This window comes from Pseudoliparis swirei, chromosome 6, assembly GCF_029220125.1.
Source record: "Pseudoliparis swirei isolate HS2019 ecotype Mariana Trench chromosome 6, NWPU_hadal_v1, whole genome shotgun sequence".
Lineage (NCBI taxonomy): Eukaryota > Metazoa > Chordata > Actinopteri > Perciformes > Liparidae > Pseudoliparis > Pseudoliparis swirei.
In genome coordinates, this window is record NC_079393.1 from 25,230,961 (window position 1) to 25,249,799 (window position 18,839).

General features: G+C 43.3%; 1 protein-coding gene across 1 annotated transcript; it reads right to left on the reverse strand.

Annotated features, from left to right (window-relative positions):
- Positions 1–490: 490 nt before the first annotated feature.
- parvaa (parvin, alpha a) lies at positions 491–18,417 on the reverse strand. Its single transcript, XM_056416855.1, has 13 exons — positions 17,921–18,417; positions 14,821–14,910; positions 14,399–14,469; positions 13,558–13,660; positions 13,338–13,478; positions 9,697–9,812; positions 9,478–9,536; positions 5,718–5,737; positions 5,559–5,620; positions 4,282–4,350; positions 4,092–4,193; positions 2,203–2,275; positions 491–1,744 (listed from the first exon to the last, which is right to left on the reverse strand). Exons 1-13 carry the CDS (start codon positions 18,054–18,056, stop codon positions 1,668–1,670), a joined length of 1,119 nt encoding a protein of 372 aa, XP_056272830.1. The 5' UTR covers positions 18,057–18,417; the 3' UTR covers positions 491–1,667.
- Positions 18,418–18,839: the final 422 nt, after the last annotated feature.

Below are 18,839 nucleotides of genomic sequence, written 5' to 3' on the forward strand. Positions count from 1 at the left end.
CTTCCTGTTTCAGTCCATGTTGGGGTCAGCTCTAATTCAGAAAGCTTTTACACTGCTTTTTCGGACTGTATTCAGCAATTTAGTGGAGGGGAAAAAAAGAAAAGGAAAATCGTTGAGCAGGGTCCACTTGTGCTGTTGTGCAGGACAAATTGGAACCAATCTGACCCCAATGTTTGTTTTGTTGGAAACAAATTCTCCTTTGCTTCCCTTTTAGGGGCAAATAAAATGCAGCTGCATTCAGGGGCCGAACGATTTTTTGAATAATTATAATGCTTTGAAATGTAGATACATAATGGAGCTTGGAATTACCTTGAATGTATAACACAACATACATTTAATGCATGCGGTCAAATTGTTTTTATTTGTCTTGCAGAAAAGAGGGAAATCTTAATGTGCAAAACATATTTTTTTTAACATATGGAATGTTTTAAAACCACAAAAGGAGAGCGGTTGCATAAAGGTGAAAGAAAGAAAACACAAGACGCCGAGCGGCTGCTGAGTAATGCCTTTATATGATTTACAGAGTGAATACAACAGGGCTTTGGTCAGATATTTCAAAAAGGTCAAAAAAAGGAATCTGGAACTTTAAGACAACTGGGGAGCATGTGCGTCCCAGCATGACGAACTGGGAGCTGCTCGCTGTGTTCACACGTCTTATTATTAAAAAGGCACTTAGGAATGACATGAGCGAGAGAGGAGAGAAGGGCGAGTGAGAAGGAACAAGGTTATCAAAATGTACAAATAATACAGTGAAAGGTTTTTTCTTTCCTTTAGGGATTTTTAGACACAAGTGTTGCTTTGTGACAGATTTACCTCTTCGGCCTCGCTAAACATTACCAGTGGCTATCTTATTTCATAGACGTCCGGAAAACTGCGTAGCGAAGCCCGATCGACGATACAAGGTCTTTTAGTGTCACGCGAGTCAGAAGCTATGGAAGCCCTAAAAGGATAGTTGAAAAAAAGAAAAGCAATCTGGTGATCCATTTCTCTCCTGTGTTTATGACTTGAAAACAAAACGTTTTTTTGCCAGGAGCTTTACAAAAATGCTTATTTCGTGGACACAAGATCAAAATGCACCACCATCATATGTTTTCAATAGGACTAAAAGCATTAATGTTTTCTTCCAGTTGAGTTTTAATTTCCTCCCTGCACGCTCAAAACAAGGTGCATTCAGCACGCGTTAGCAACTATGGAAATCAGAACTCAGCTGGAAAAAAACCTCAATGCGTATGCGTCCTATTTTAGATCAATAGGTCGTGGTGCATTTCAGTTTTGTGTTGCCTAAATTAATATGACACAACAAAAACCATAATCAGCTGTCAACATTTAGTTTAAATGCTGAAAAGACAAAATATAAGAGCATTTCTTTTCCTTCTTTTTTTCTAACCTGTTCTTTAGTCATAAACGCAACAAAAATAATATTCCGATCACATGGGTCAACACATTTGGTTTTTTGCTTTCTTCCCACATGCCTCTCAGGGCTTTCTCTGTCTCTGCAGCAATGGAAATAAAATACAGACGTGCATGTGTGTGTGTGTACAGTATCCAACAGGGACAGCAATGTGATGTATGCAATCAGATAACAACAGACTTCTACGACAAGTCGAAGGAAAGGCATATCTTTAAGTTATGGTCCAAGGTGTAACGGGTTCCACCACATCCGGTGCTCAGTCCACGTTCCTGTACCGGGTGAAGAGGTTGTAGAGGACGCGCAGTGTCGACTTAAGGTCGCAGTTCACTATATCTGAAACAAACAAACAGAGAGATGAGCTTTATGGAGACATACACACAGTGGGAGTAAAGCAGGAATTCTATTATTCTTTTTTTTAACATCATCAAGGCTTTTGTCATACAAAAGTGGGCGTGGTTTTATCGTTTAGCACTTTGCCCACTTTTCTTTTTTTTTATAAACAGTTTTTCAAAAAAAATCAGGTCGTCCCGTCGTCCTGGGGCAGAAAATAAAAAGTTATCAGGTAGGATAAAAACCTAATTTTGGGACGAGAGAAGGAAAAACCCCGCTACGTGTCAATGTACGGACAATGAAAAGGAAAGCTTTTCTAATTTAACCCTCTTTGGACCACATGAACACAAACAGCACAAAATGCCAAATCTGTTACTTCAATGAGTCAGACAGATACATTTAAATCAGGATCGGGGGACAGCTGGTATGAAAACACTTAAGAGTTGTAAAAAGCGTCCTACCCTCTGGTCGGGGCTTCGGTCTCTCCAGACCGCCATCCTGCATCAGCTCAAAGGAGAAGGACACGTTGTGGACCTGCAGAGAAGAGTTACGAGGACGTTAGGAAGCACGTTCGCTGCACACACACACACACACACACCCACACCTCGCTGATAAGGGAACGGTGGACACTGGTTGCTAAATCCCACAATACACTGGGTGTATTCGATTCAATCGTGCGACCACAGCTTCCTGTGCTGGCAAATACAGCGGCGCTCTGTCCTGTAAGAACTTAAGCCGTCAGCAGCTGCACAAACATCTGGTTTATCAACGGATGCCAGGGGGTCGCCGTCACTCGGGAAAAAACTCTCAAGAAATCCATGTTGTCATTGAGTGACGAAGACACGAGCGGCGCACGAGTAACACGTGCAGTGTGAGGTGGGTGGGGGGGGGGGGGTGAACCTAACGGGCCGTACCACATTCATGACATTAATGAACGCGCGTACTGGAGATATTGGTTATGAGGGTTTTTCTGGGGAACTGAACAAAGCCACACAAATAAATGCAGGACTAATGTTTATTCACAAAAATGGAACCTGAATCTTTTTTACAGGTGGACTGATTTAGTATTTTCTTTCAACCTTTCTCTGACTTGAAGAAAAATAGAAAAAAATAAAAAATAGAAAAGAGAGAGAGGAGGAAAACCAATCAGAGGGAAGAGATGGAAAGAGTTGAAAGATGTTTTCTATTCTCTGCCCATTATGTCTGTCTGTGTGTGTGTGTGTGCGCGTGCCTGCTGTGATGTACTAAAGGGTTTGCCCAACAATGGCTCATTGTGTGGACTGTAGCCTTCTAATTCAGTTAAAAAGAAAAGGAGAGCGAATGAGCTTTAAGTAGAGATCTACCGAGCACAAGCAGGAGGGCTTTCTTGGTGCCTCGCGTTACTTTTTGTAGCCCACCACCAGTGTATCATCGATAGGGAGCACGCACACACACACACACACACACACCCACACACCCACACACACACACACAGTAATAGAGCTGAGCCACTAAGCCACTCCAGTGTTTCCCTGTGCAAAAGGAGATTACAGATGCTGTGGGTCTGGTGCCTGTTCTTCCGGGCCAGGAGTGTCTCTCTGTGTGTGTGTGTGTGTGTGTGTTTGTGTGTGTACGCACGCACCCATCGTGGCACCGGTGCCCAATTCTGCCTCGCAGCTTGGCAGGGGCCCCTCTGGCCGAGCCCCAAACAAAAGGCTACAGTGGTGTCTCTGCAGATCGCCCGTTCAGAATGCCGCAGTACAGCGCAGGCCAACAGAGGAGAGATGGCGGCGCACTCGCTGAATGGGCTCCGGGGGAAGAAGGAGAAGGAAAAAAAGGGGGGGAAAAGCGGATGGCATTTCACCGGGCCGGTTGAGAGGAGAGCGCTGGCTGCCCGAGTGCACGGGCTTCCTCAGATATATGAAGTATTGGATTTGCCCGAGTCTTCTCCAAACGAGAAAAAGGGTCGAGACCCGTTCCTCAAGTGGGCTCGAAAAAAAGAATATTTACCCGAGGTTCGAATATGCAAACAGTTTTATATTAAAATAAAGTGATTTTGATTTACACTCATATTTTATCTATAAAGCAAAGAAATACAAAAACACCAACACAGCAAGATTAGTGGATTATGTTTGTCATTCCCGACCAAAGTAAGCAAATGCAGTCGCGTGAAAGAATGTTGAAAATATTTTGGCGGGAAAAAAGTATTTGGAAATTAATGAATTGGCAGAATAGTAGTAGATTATGCTGAATCAGTGAAGCAAGAAGTTGGTGTGGACTCTTTGAATGGAGCATTCCTGTAAGTGTCTGGCTCAGTGATGAATAAAAAGGTAGAAAGAAAAAAAAAGAGAAAGAAATCTTCACGTTTTACCTTTTGGTCAAAATTCTCTGGTGTGAGGAAAAAGTTGTAGAGCGGCACAAAGTATCCCTCCAACAGGCCCATCAGCAACACCAGATAGACGCCGTCTGCAAACTGAGAAAAGCGCAGGGCGGATTAGCGTATGCTGGTTAACGGGTATTGTGCACCAGCTGTGAAGTGTGTGTGTGTGTGTGTGAAGTACCTGTGTGTCCAATTCAGACACCTCTAGGTTGAGCTTGTTGAGGTGCTTGTTCACAAATGTGATCAGTGTCTGAGGAAACGCAAAAAGAAAAGAACATATCTGTCACGCATAGATATATATTTAAAAACACACACATCCAAGCATCTTGGTTTATGGCAGACAAACTGGAGGTTCTGCACACAGTGTAGAAAAATTGTGAACAACAACATGAGCTAAAGACGTAAAAATGCCAACTTTGGAGAATTACTTTACACCTATTTATTCATTTGTTTTGGCGTTTTAGCAACTAAACCACAGAGTCTGGTTCGCTATAACTATTTTCAAATGATTTGAGCAAAAACCCAATAGTTTGACCAAAGAAAACTAAACTTTTATTGGCATATCTCCGTCTTCATCAGTGGGCGGAGCTAACTCCTTGACGGCTAAGAACATCCACTGACCATTGGATAAAAACAAGATAGTCATAATAATAATAATAATAATAATCATTTATTTTATATAGCGCTTCTCAAGGCACCCAAAGTCACTTTACAGAGTACAGAGTCCAGTAGTCACACACACACACAGTCATCCCTGTGGTGATAAGCTACATCAGTAGCCACAGCTGCCCTGGGGCAGACTGACGGAAGCGTGGCTGCCAATCAGCGCCTACGGCCCCTCCGACCACCAACAACATTCATTCACATCCATACGAACCGGGGTGAGGCTGCGGAGCATGTCTTTATGATGGTGGGGGAAACCGGAGTACCCGGAGGAAACCCACGCAGACACGAGGAGAACATGCAAACTCCACACAGAAAGGACCTGGAATGACCGGGACGACCGGGATTCGAACCCAGGGCCTTCTTGTTGTAAGGCGACAGTGCTACCCACTGAGCCACCGTGCTGCCCATGGGACCTTGATTGTTTTTGATAATATACTCGGTCAAGAGGTCAAGTTGGGAGTAATGCATACTGCTACCAAAGGGCCCGTTTCTGTTGTGTAGTAACGAGTAAGGAAAATCACAGAAACCCAAAATGAGGGAACAAATCAAGATTATTTGCACTTAAACAATGGCAACAATCTTTTTAAGATCCATATATTTTAATCGAGGGCATTATTATTCAGGACCAATGGCGTGAGCTAGATAGCGATGCAGAGTAAAACCAGGACCATGGACACAGTTTGGGGGGTTAAATACGCGAATACCTGGTTATTCCGTCGACATGTTTACATGTAATTTGCCATATCTTTATCAGAATCGAGATTGCAACTGTCCAAAAAGGACCCCTGGTACCTTTTTGACGACGTTCAGTTTATCCGGCGCGTGGTCAAACAGGGTATCGAAAGCGTCGCGTTCTGTGAAGAGTAAACACGAAGAAAAGATGTGTGAAAATGTCCTGAAAAAAAATCTAAAATCAAATCTCCAAACTACACTTCTTCATGGAGGACGTACCGTGTCGGCCAGAGAAGGCCCTGCGAGAAAGAAAGGAGGGAAAGAAAACACATCAAATAAACGGCTGCTTATTAACAATTTCACACTTGAATATTCATAGAAAAAATAAGAAAGACGAGGGCTTTCCAGTCGAATCATAGAGGAATGTGGCACATAAAAATTGACAATACAATAACGGAGCCAGGGTGTCATAATTTGATTAACAATAAACACAGGTACACCTCGGGTATTCAGACAATAACCCGGGCATCGTCACCGGGACGCCGCACAATGGCACACACTCCGCGGGCCGATGTAATAATCTCCGCTGCAGAACAATGGTGCAGTGAATGAAGACGTGCCTTTGTGTGAGTGTGTGTGTGTGTGTGTGTTTGTATGTGCATGCAGGTGTTCTATGGGAATGGAGGGCTCCTCTCTCGTCTATTATTACAATATTCGCACTTTGGAGGATGTTGCTGTTGGAAGGGGTCAGGTGGTAGTTTTTTTCTTCTTCTTTTTTCGTGCTGCAGTGCGAGTGCCCCTGAGGAAGAGATATCGCAGTGGGCAGGCCAGTTAGAAATGGTGCACACACACGCACACACACACACACACAGAGGCGCTCCAACACATGTTCATGGTGTAATCTGTGATGGCAAAGGCAGGCCGGTCTGGGCAACGGTCCTGGTGGTGTGGTAATAACCGTGTTTCCACTGTGACCGTGTGTGTGTGTGTGTGTGTGTGTGTGTTATTAACAGTGTATCCATCTACCGTGACAAAATGTGTGCACTTTGTGTGTGCTGGCCTGAAGTTATCTGAAGAAGCCCACTCTGGATCCAGAGGTGTTGGCTAACTACAGACCGATCTCTAACCTCCCCTTCCTCTCCAAGATCCTTGAGAAAGTGGTCGCAAATCAGTTGTGTGACTTTCTACATCATAATAGTTTATTTGAGAAATTTCAATGAGGATTTAGAAAACACCACAGCACCGAGACAGCACTGGTGAAAATTACAAATGACCTCTTAATGGCAGCAGATAAAGGACTCATCTCTGTACTGGTCTTGTTAGACCTTAGTGCTGCATTCGACACCATTGACCATGACATCCTATTACAGAGACTGGAGCAGTCGATTGGCATTTCAGGAACGGCACTAAGTTGGTTTAAATCCTATTTATCAGATCGATCTCAGTTTGTATTTGTAAACGATGACGCCTCGATAACCACCAACGTTAGTCACGGAGTTCCACAAGGTTCTGTGCTTGGACCAATTTTATTTACCTTATACATGCTTCCTTTGGGCAATATTATCAGGAAACACTCCATAAACTTTCATTGTTATGCAGATGATACTCAACTATATTTATCGATAAAACCAGAGGAGAGCAACCAACTCGGTAAAATTCAAGCATGTCTTAAAGACATAAAAACATGGATGACCTGCAACTTCTTGATGTTAAACTCAGACAAAACCGAAGTAATTTTAATCGGCCCTGAGCACCTCAGAGATCAATTATCTGGTGATGTGGTTTCTGTAGACGGCATTGCCCTGGCATCCAACACCACTGTAAAGAATCTTGGCGTTATCTTTGATCGGGACTTGTCCTTTAATTCCCACGTCAAGCAAATCTCAAGGACTGCATTCTTTTATCTACGTAATATTTCAAAAATCAGGCACATCTTGTCGGTTCACGCGTTCGTTACTTCGAGACTGGATTACTGCAACTCCTTATTATCAGGCTGCTCTAATAAGTCTCTTAGGTCCCTCCAATTGATCCAGAATGCTGCAGCTCGTGTTCTCACTAAAACTAAGAAAAGAGATCACATCACTCCTGCACTAGCTGCTCTGCACTGGCTCCCAGTAAAATCAAGAATCACTTTTAAAATTCTTCTCTTAACGTACAAAGCCTTGATTGGTGATGCACCATCATATCTTAAGGAGCTTGTAGTACCATATTGCCCCACTAGAGAGCTACGCTCACTAAATGCGGGACTACTTGTAGTTCCTAGAGTTTTAAAAATTAGAATGGGAGCCAGAGCCTTTAGTTATCAAGCTCCTCTTCTATGGAACCAGCTTCCACCTTCAGTCCGGGAGGCAGACACAGTCACCTCATTTAAGAGTCGACTTAAGACTTTCCTCTTCGACAGAGCTTATAGTTAGGGCTGAATCAGGTTCACCTGGTCCAGCCCCTTGATATGCTGCTATAGGCTTATAGCTGCCGGGGGACGTTTTAGGATGCACTGAGCACCTATCTCCTCTTTTTTCTCTCCTTAGGGATGAATTTTCATCTCTCAATCACACGTTGCTAACTCTGCTTTCTCCCCGGAGTCCTTTTGACTTCACGTCTCATAGGGTCATCGGACCCTATGAGACGGCATAGATCCAATCTGCCTGTTGGATCATCGAGGTCTGGGTCGTGGAATTCCTCCTACCGACGACGCCACTGTCCTGTTGAGACTCCGCCCACTGTTGAGACTCCGCCCACTCCACCTCTCTACCGCCATCTGCCTGATGGATCGTGGAGGTCTCCATCGTGGAATATGCTTACTATGAACTATTCATACACTCTGTCACATTCATTGAATGTATTTTAACTCTAAATCTGTCCTTCTGTACACATTACATCTATTGCACCTGTCCATCCTGGACATTACATCTATTGCTGTCCACCATGGGATCCTCCTCTGTTGCTCTCCTGAAGGTTTCTTCCCTTTTTTCCCCCCTGAAGGGTTATATGGGAGATTTTCCTGATCCGATGCGAGGTTTTGGGGCAGGGATGTCTATGTGTACATATTGTAAAGCACTCCGAGACAAATTTGTAATTTGTGAAATTGGGCTATACAAATAAACTGAATTGAATTGAAATTGAATCTCTTTCGCTGCTGCCGTCAGGCTGCAGGAGAGCCTCACAGAGAGACAATAAGTGTAGAATAGAATAGAATATACACTATTATTTATCCCCAAGGGGAAATTAGTTCTCTGCATTTAACCCATCCTTAGTTATTAAGGAGCAGTGGGCTGCTGTGATGCGCCCGGGAAGCAACTGGGGGTTCAGTGCCTTGCTCAAGGACACTTCGACTTGCAACTAATGGGGAGAGCGGGGATCGAACCCACAACCCTGCGGTTGCAGGACGGCCCTCTTACCCCACTGAGCTAAAGCCGCCCCCAGTGTGTGTGTTTGTGTGTGTGTGTGTTTGTGTGTGTGTTTTAAAACTGTCTTCAGCTTCAGGGTGCCAACACATATCTCGTTGAAATACAATGGCTGTGGATTCAACTTTGCACTAAGTATGCTCTGCAGAGGAAAGAAGGCGTCCAAGGTACCAACCACACGGTCGAGAATTCCAGTGATAGGTGGTGTTTTGTTTTTGAAAGTTTGTCACCAAGCATATGTGTAGAAATGCTTTTCTGCTCCTGATCCGCGACAAATGCATCTGCGATTAGTCGATTACACCGCCGGTTGTTTTTCTTTGGTCATTTTCTTTGGCTAATTTAAAAAAAAAAGGCATTCAGAACTATATAGTCTTTTCTCACATTTTCAGCAAATAAAAAAATGTTATGCATTATATCAGACATCTCAGATTTCCCCATCTGGCGAAGAGAAAAAAGAGACAAAGGCAGCGAAGAGGGCGTGTGATTAAAAACCGTGGTTGCAAGTTTGACGCCATCTCCGACAGCCTTTTCTTTATCGACCGTGACACAGACATCTTTTTAATCAGCATTGTTCTCCCTCAATGCCGTCACACAAGTAGTGGAGGTGTAGAAATGAGTCAGGCGGGCAGACTCACTCCGTGTTGCCGGTGATTTCCTCTTGAATTTGCCGGGACTGGAGGATTCCCTCTCTTTTCTGAAAGAGAGACACACAAGAAGGAAGACCGGATGGATGTGGGGCCAAACATGAATTCACAGAATGGGGTTATGAAACCAAATATCTCTATGAATAACATGTTATGCGAGTAGACTCATGCTAAAAAAGCCTTACAAAAATGTAATTTAAAAAAGCCCACCTGGACGACCACCACTTGAATAGAGACGTGGTCGGGCAATCGGATCGGTGCTCTGAAGTGCTGCGACAGCGCCACCAGTAGGTGCAGGATGGCCACGATACTCTTGGCGTGAACCGCTAACAGGGTTAGAAGAAGAAGAAAAAAAACATCACGGAAATGACACGAGCAGATGAAAACCATTTCACTTAAATGTCAGCATCCGCTCACCAGCTTATTTATTCACGACATGTGCCTGCGTGTGTGTCAGGCGCAGTATTGGCATTCCACCAGGTGTGTCTGCGATCATATTTCATTGATCGGGTGTTCAGCTGAACAATAAACTGGACTGCACAGACGCATAAATGCACCATTAACAAAAAAGCACAGCGAAGACTATCTGCTGAGGAGCCCCTGGTCTTTTGGTTTGCAGGGAGAACTTCTCAGGACCCTTCTTCAGGCCTGTGATGGCATCAGCCATCTTTTATGGAGTGGTCTATGGTGCAATATAAAAAATGTGTTCAATCTGTTGCATTTCTTATTTATGATACCTTTGCTGTGTTATTCCGTATTTATTATATTTGTTTCAATCTTATTCTTTCTACCTATGCACTTGCCTGTTCGTTTGCACCGTCCACCGTTGCTGTAATCCTGCAAATGTCCTCGCTGTGGGACTAATAAAGGATTATTTGATCTAATCTCATCTAATCTTGCACTCGCACGTGAGTGAAGAGCCAGTAGGCGTCCAACGGGCGGTATGAATCAGACAATAAAAGATCATTTTGAGTGACGTGTGTGTCAGTGAGAGTCCTCGGGCATTCAGCCATAAACGAGCACCTGGAATAACACACAAACTCTCACAAACCAATCTCGTTATCCCCTGACCGAGACGAAAATAGATAAATTAATAAATCAGAATTCGGAGTGAAGAGAGTGTTCTGCAAAACCTTTTTTTGCCGATTTCAACAATTTCATGGAGGCTCCAAGAAGAACTACATGGTGCATTCAGGTGTACCTCGTAAACTCTGAGAAACTCAAGCACTTGGAGTAAAGTACCGTCCTGCCATCTAATGGATTATTTGTTGTCGTTTAACTATCAGTTTCCCTTCGACTAGGGAAATAAATAATCGTTATTACATATGAAATAAAATTAAAAACATATGTAATGGTTGATACCATGGAACTTTTCTTTAAAAAGAAGAATTTGACAGTCGTCAGGGCATAAAACCAATGATGTGCTGATCATAACGAATCAGAATAAAACTCGAATAAAAACGGGATAGCCTTCCGTGATGAAAATAAAATAAAAAGATACAAATCAAAAATCTAATTAAAATGGAAAGTCAGATGGAATTGTGGATTTGGAGAATCATGACACCCCTAACTAATAGGGAATCATTTTACCGATGTTCATAAAAATTCTTTAAATAATTCTTCCGGAGGAAGCTGCGTGAACAACTCGCCGTAGGGTTAGAATTAGTTTCTGTCATTTTCCATACCTCCAGGAATTTGTTAGTAAAAGTTTTTTTTAATGACAAGGTCTTGCTGCTTCAATGGTAAAGACCATCAAGATACCAAAAGCTACCCTGGAGTGATCAGAAATATTCTTTTAGGTTTTTGATAAAAAAGGTCACAAATATACAAGCTGTTGGACGGGGTGAGAGACAGAACGACTCCAATTCTGGCCATGAAATTCAACCACAGCGAGCCAGTTCACTCCGACATGCGTAGCACTCAAGTCTCAAATAGGATTTACCTTTGGATGCACAATCACGATCAATTAAATTCCCGAAGTCAGCCTTTGATTGTACACCGTGGCAACGGTCGAGTCACACGAAGAAAGCAAAAAAAGCCTCCGTAAAAACCTATTACCTCCTCGTCGCATAAGAGAATAAAAATAAGATGCAGAGTGTTTTTTGAAAGAAGGGACGAACTAAAGTGGATTGATTTTTTTTTTTAACCCTCCTGTTGCCATCGGGTCATTTTGACCCGATTAAATATTTAACCCTCCTGTTGCCTTCGGGTCATTTTGACCCGATTCAATGTTTCACCCTCCTGTTACCTTTATATTTACTAACATATTTTACCCTTTGGGTTCAATTTGACGCCAGCAATTAAAACCTCCAGAAAATTATTAGAATTAATATTGTTTTCCAAGTTTAAGTGTGAGGCACTTTATGTTTGTTTGTTGACTACCGAAAGAACACCGACATTAAACATTGAATGGGGTCAAATTAATCCGAAGGCGACACGAGGGTGTAATATTGAGTCGGGTCAAATTGACCCGAAGGCAACACAAGGGTTAAAGAAAGGGAAGAAAAAAAGGGATAGCTCCTCAAAGAAATGGAGTGCAAAATCAATCGCATTTTATTTGCCTGTGCTCTTTAGCATTTCTGTTTTTGTTTGTTTTGTGTCCCCCCCCCCCACATACACGCTACAGCTAATGACGCAAGAAAAAAAAAAAGAAGAGGTAATTATGTCTCGCCCATGTCAGATAATAGAGCGCCGTCAAAGGAGAGGTGGAGAGCTCTTATTGATGCGCACCCTTTGTTGTTCTCAAACTCAAAGCTCACGGCTCAATAAGAAAGATATTAATCCAATGGCAAGAACATTCGAACATATATATATATTTTTTTAATCCTGTGAGTGGAGATAAAAAAGAAAAAGAAAAAGGAACATGGCATGTGCCGGTACTCTGCATGCAGGAGGGGAGCTGGATTCTTTGAAGGGTGGCCATCACTTCATTTTGAATGTTATTGTAGCATGGTAACGCTACATTAAAAGGCTAACATATGATATTTGACCACCATTTGCAGCCAGAAGAGAAATCATCACGCCAGCGCTCTTTTATGATGGTGACACCTTTGTTGCCACCAGAATTTAGCATTTACATATTAAAATTTCCTTTCACTCGTCAACCCCCGAAATTTATTTGGGTATCGGGTTGTATTTCTGACCAAGAGCAGCGTGTGGCAGTCTGTCCGAGCTAAAATGTTGTGTGCATAGTCTGAGACGCTGTGAGCTATTTTGTTGCGTGAACTTGAGGTCCCTCTGGTAAACGGTTATGCAGTGTATACCTCAAGGGCTTTTATTGTGAAAGGTACAATAGGAAGGAGTGAATCTGCTCTGCGCTAACTTTGTCAAGGTCAAAAGGAGTAACACTGCATGTGCCATTGTGGTTAGGCCCTACGGAGTCCTCCATGTCGTTGTTTATTGCCCTCTTCAAAGCCACAGGACTCAATCGACAGAAACAGTAAGTAAGTATAGAAATATATATATATATATTTAACATAATCGAACAAGGTGAGTAATAACGTGTGATAACTGAGTTATAATCGCTGCTAGTGGGAGAATGTCTAAGGGTGACAGATCTCTCTCATGCTATAGTGGGTCCATTACCAGTCATTTTACATTTACTTAAATAAAATTTATTCAACAGTAACAAAGAAAGATATCTCTATTTCATCAAGTTGAACGAATGGATGGATTGGTGGTTAAGCGGTGGACGGTTTCATTGACTTTGATGCAATGAGCGAAGCACCACCTGTACTCGAACTACTGTATGTTGAATTGACTTGGAAAAAAACATGTTTGGGAAAAACGCGTCATAAAAAACCCAAGCGGAGAACAGAAGCAAACAGTGGAATATTAGAAACGGTCCTCACAGTCGACGTTCCAGCGGATGTTCCTGGTGGAGAGTTTGAGCGAGTCGTTGATGCGCTCCAGAACCGTCTGCAGCTTCTGTTTCTGCGCGATCTCCGACTGGGTCACCTCCGCCACGTTCAGCTTCTCGCCCTCCAGCTTCTCTGGAGACACGGACACAAATATCTGTGAGTGAGCGCGAGACACAACAACATCTCGACAACGCAGAGCTCGGCTCCTCACCGAAGAGCTTCTGCAGGACCTGTCCGTCATACAGGTCCTCAGCCAGATCCTTCACAATTATCCTCTCGCCCACCAGGACGTCATTTATCCAGTCGATCAACACCTACGTGGGCGGAAAGAAAGACCAGTGTTTACAACTTGCTCAATAGTTTGGAGTTTTTTCTTCTTCTCCCAACTGCACTGTCTATCCTGGTAGATTAGGGGACGTCTTTTCCGGTTCGTCCAGCTGAATGCTACTTTCAAGTAATTTCAAAGATTTTTGTTTTCAATGGAATTCAAGTCACTCTTTCCCAGCCATGCCAGTGCTGATAAGGCGATACGCCGGGGGAGAGTGTCCTGCTGGGACATAAAGTGTCGGCCCAGACTGAGGCCTTTGGTAGCCTGACATAGTGATTGCTCACCAAGCCTCAGGTTTTTAAGAAGGGATGTTGTAACATGTGTGATGATCTGTGCCACCGCTTTACACTGTCAATCTTCCTATTTGCCCTTTCTTACTTTTGGCTTCCTTGTGTCCCTCATTGTGAGTCATGAGGAGACGCAATACAATACGACTGTTTACTCTGTATATTTAATACTGTAAATATCAAGCTCCTCTTTTATGGAACCAGCTTCCACTTTCAGTCCGAGAGGCCGACACAGTCACCTCATTTAAGAGTAGACTTAAGATTTTTATCTTTAATATTGCTTTTAGTTAGGGCTGAATCAGGTTTGCACTGGTCCAGCCCCTAGATATGCTGCTATAAGGTGATAGGCTTTTGGGGGACGTTTTAAGAAACATTGAGCTTCTATTCTACACGCATTCCGTGATTACCGGCATTACCGAGTCATTTGAAACCCTCACCCTCATGAGCTCCTGCAGCTTGCGGTCGTTCTTGGAGTTGGGGTCCACCATGGTGCGCACTTCGTTCTCCTCTGACGGACGAGCAGAAACGAGAGGGGGAAAATGTTAAGAGCTGAGAGGGGGACCTTTGGTGAGGAGGAAGAGTAACAGAACCCCAAACCCGCTCAAGATGATATACAAAGTCCTTTTTGTGGATTAAATATTCCTTGAATTACTATGCTTTCCTGAAAAGGCTTTTTTACTCCCCCTTCCCGAGTAATTTGCAACCCGAATACTTTATGGATTTTAATGATAGCCTCAATGCCTCAACGTTTGTTATTTATAGTCTATAGAAGAAATAAATGACATTATAATGTTTCAAAATCCAAAAATAAAGCCACATGGCCTTTCACAAAGACCTATCAAACAGTGTGGCCCTTTACCTAGCATGGTGTCCTCGGGGTCCAGCTCGTAGTGGGAGGGGCTGAGAGGAAGGTTGATGGCATTGATCCCCTCCTCCTGAAGCTCTGACACTGTGAGAAAGAGGCACGTACATCATCATCATCATCATCATCATCGTCGTCACTTTCATTCAGACCAGTCAAACACACGCTCGCTTTTCAGTTTTGTTGTCATTCCGTGATTTTCCACATGTGTGTTAATCAATAACCTACTCGTCAAGAGTAATACAGGGCATAAATCTAGACTAAAACTATATATCATTATCATCCAATGTGTCAATTACATCTCTGATAAATGGAGTAGATCGTAAAAGATAATCATCACAGAGCCCCAGGGCACGTCTTCGAATTGCTAGTTTTTAAATCAACACCTGTTTGAGAAGCTGAAACCAGTGAAAGTTTGGTGTTTTTACTTGATGAGCCCCCCCGATTCCACAAACAACCATGAGCGAACCCTCGGCAGCTCTTGATGTCAGATCAACACGGAGCGTTGCTGCTTCCTGCTTCTCAGCAGGTTTTTATAGAAAACCCAGCATGCCATTATTTTCAGTGTGTTGGATACCTGTGGAGGCTTGATCACTGTGTGTGTGCATGTGTGTCAGGCTGTGTACATGTGTGTGCTTTAGAGCATGGAGTGAACATCCTGTGCATTTCTCCGTGTTCACTGGAACAACATCCTCTCAATCAACACCACCCACAGGTGCTCACAGCGCACGGGGGAGTGGATGAGAATATTCCTACAGAGCGACACACGCTGCTGCGCTCTCTTCGGTCAGTGTCAAGAGGATGTTGCATAAAAAAAATGTTTAAAGCACAAAAGAAAGTCTGAAGGAATTTTAAACGGACAACTAAAAGCCTTTAGCATACTCATGACTGTTGTAATGCTTTATGCCAATATGGATTCCAACATTTTTTAGAATGTTATAAATGGGTTCATTTGGACTGGCAAAAAAATAACATGGGTCAAATTTAAAGTGCGACTGCAGAACTTTTGAGAGGAGAAACAAAACATGGTGTATTGAATAAGACTTGAAACTAGAGAGTGAGACTATCAACTCATGTTTATAATGATTACTTCATACTTGATTTATTTCCTCAGTAGTCATTTTCTTATAGACTTCTATACAATCAGTTATTTTTCCAACCGGAGGAGACATCCTCTGATGGTCAGTAGAGAGAATGCAGGTTGCCTCCTTGACCCACCTAATGATCAAATGGGTTGCCAACTATGTTTAGAATTGATTTGAATGCGAAGCCTAAAGAATCATCTTTAGAAATATTGTCTCATGCATTCATAAACAATGGAGGATGTGTGTAAAATAAAGGGTGTCCAGCTGCTTTTATGGTTACTGTCCACGGCTGGCAATTTACAGACTCATGTGGAACTATGGCTGTGCTAACACCACACCAATTAGCCCAATCTGTTATTACTGCAATTATCACTTGTGCTATTTAAGAACGAGCAAGTATGTGGAAACCACGGTTGGGTGCCAGTATGGCGTCTATATGGGGTGGTGAAATAACCATGGCGTTACCTCTATGAACACGCTGTCAGAAGCAGAGGGAATGGGAACAACGGGTGTCCTCACTGTATCACTGCCTCCCTCATAAAAAAAATATATATTAATTTTGTCCGCTCGGTTTCAATGTTTTACCTTTTTTTTTTAAGTCACAGTGAAGGAGGCATCATGCTAACACCTGATCCCCAATATCAATTTCTCTATTTACACCGGAGGAACAGAATCACACGTCAGCCTTCCCTTGATGCTCTCAAACCTCCTGACCTTCTCCTCCTCTTGCATCCCCATCCTACATGGCTCTATTATCTTCCTCATTTCCTTCTTTTTTGTCCATCGCCATAAACGTCACATGGACCTCGATCTCATCAACGATCTCCACTAGAGTGACCAGCTCCCCATCAAATCACAGAACACACCACAGACATGCACACACTCACAGGCATACGTGTGTGTGTGTGTGTGTGTGCGCATGAATATAAAGTGATTGCACGCACATCCCGTAGACAAAGGCCACCTGAAACGGGGCTCAGCTGTGCAACAGTATCCTAAATGACACAATGTAATCATCCGATTGGAAGAGACCTTTTGCCTTGGATGATAAAAAATAATAAAAACCTGGCCTTTGGCGACGAATGCCATGCTCTCATGAAGTCTGCTGTATTTTCCAGGTCAATCCCACACGGCAATAAAACTGAACCAGGATTGTTTTCTTAAATAATAAATAAAAAGAGGCTTTTGGTATTCTTATTCATAGGAGTTCCTTGGTAATCAAAGTCCAGCAGAGCAAGGTTTTATAAGCAACATAAACGGGAAGTGGAAGCTGCCATTCACATTTATACTTTAATAAATATTAATGATGTTTTGACAAAAGAAAAAAGAGCAAATAGATATTATTGACAATGACCTCTCACCTCGTGAAGCAAAAGCCCGAAGGACGTTCAAATCAGGGACTCGAAAATATAAGAATAGATATCAACAATTGTATGTACCGTGACATCTCATGGTAACGTGATACGTCACAGCAAATGCTGTCCCATTGGCATTTACGTCATGTCAAGCGACCATTTAATAGGTGACGTCAGTAAGTGCCTGAGGTTCAGGGCCTTAGGGGCGGAATCCGTGTGTGCTGGAGCAACCTCCCGCCTAGAGTCTGTGACGGGACCCGTGTTTACTCGAGCCTCATTCCTCACTTATTCCAGTGGTGGCGGAGTCAATACCGTACATGGATACAGGCACAGGCCGCGGCCATGAAAAAACACACACGCGCACACAGTAGCCCACAGGTTGTAGTTTATGGTGTTTACATTGGAGGTGAATATATGTTCAAAGCTGGAAAAAACTAAACGACGTTAAACGTGTTTTCTGTCTGAAAGTATTTTTTTAAAGAGAAGTCCTTCGTTGCTGCTGTCAGTTATGTTGTGAAATGTCGGTGTTAATAAACTTCAATACACTTATTCTTCGCTTCTGGAAACAATGTAGCGCGACGAGCGGCGGACTGTTCTGGTCAGCGCGTTGTTTCGCCAAGTAGCTAGCTGGTTGTGTGTTGTTGTTGTTGTTGTTACCTTCTTTCGCCTTTTTCCTCCTCGCTAAAGTCCCACCGAGTTTCCCGAGGAAAGAGTCGTCTTTCTTTCTGGAGGACGGGGATTTGGGAGTCGGAGACTTGGGAGAGGACGGAGACTTCTGCGGCGAGGAAGCCATCGTCGCGACGATAGTTTAATCCGGGACCGTTCGGCTGAGAAAGAGACTGTCAAAGTTGTCGTGGAAAAGAAAAGATGGATGTAAAATCGACTACAAAATCATAAAAAAAATCACCGTCGACTCCCTAAAGCGGAAACGAAATTCCAAACATTTTCTCCCGAAAGTTGGCTGAAGTGAGTGGCCCCTCCTCTGCGGAGGAGGAGGCTGCTGTCAGGGGGAAGTGGCGGCAGCTCGACGGTGGTCGGGTTCAGTGGCTGGCCGAAGAGGTACCGGGGCGAGCGAAGGGTTCCCAAAAAATAAAAAAAAGGGGGGCAAGTGAGGTCGTTTATCCGCAAGAGGTCGTGCTCCGCAGCGGGACTGGACAGCTCACACGGGACGCGCCGTTCGTAAATGAAGCGCTTCCGTCTCCTCTGCAGGACGTCGCTGTACTGCTTCAGGGTTTGCTAGATTCTCAAAAACTAGATTTAATTAATTAATTAACGGTGAAGTTACTGAATTATGGTAAATGGGGCTCTACATTTAAAGTAGATTTTTAATAAAACGTTGCTCTTCTTTGTTGTTCAAAAACTTTTTTTAAAGCTCCATTTGTATTAATTGTCCATCCACCTTGGTGTTGTTACAGAAGGTATATAGTTATAACCAGGGGCGTCATTAGGCCTATTTTTAGGGGGACTAGTTCATATTTATCTGTGATAATGTCCAAATGAGCATCAAATATCACAATGACCCTGAAATTCTGTCTCTAACAATGGATATATTGGGCCCCCCCAAAAAATGTGCGCA

What these genes read in the sequence shown, in the direction of transcription:
- parvaa (XM_056416855.1), bottom strand. Translation starts at nt 18,056, where the DNA reads ATGGCTTCCTCGCCGCAGAAGTCTCCGTCCTCTCCCAAGTCTCCGACT. An exon ending in GGTCCTGCAGAAGCTCTTCG is followed by an intron (nt 13,479 to 13,557) that starts GTGAGGAGCCGA and finishes CCGTGTCTCCAG; the next exon opens with AGAAGCTGGAGGGCGAGAAG. An exon ending in AACTGAACGTCGTCAAAAAG is followed by an intron (nt 4,351 to 5,558) that starts GTACCAGGGGTC and finishes GCGTTTCCTCAG; the next exon opens with ACACTGATCACATTTGTGAA.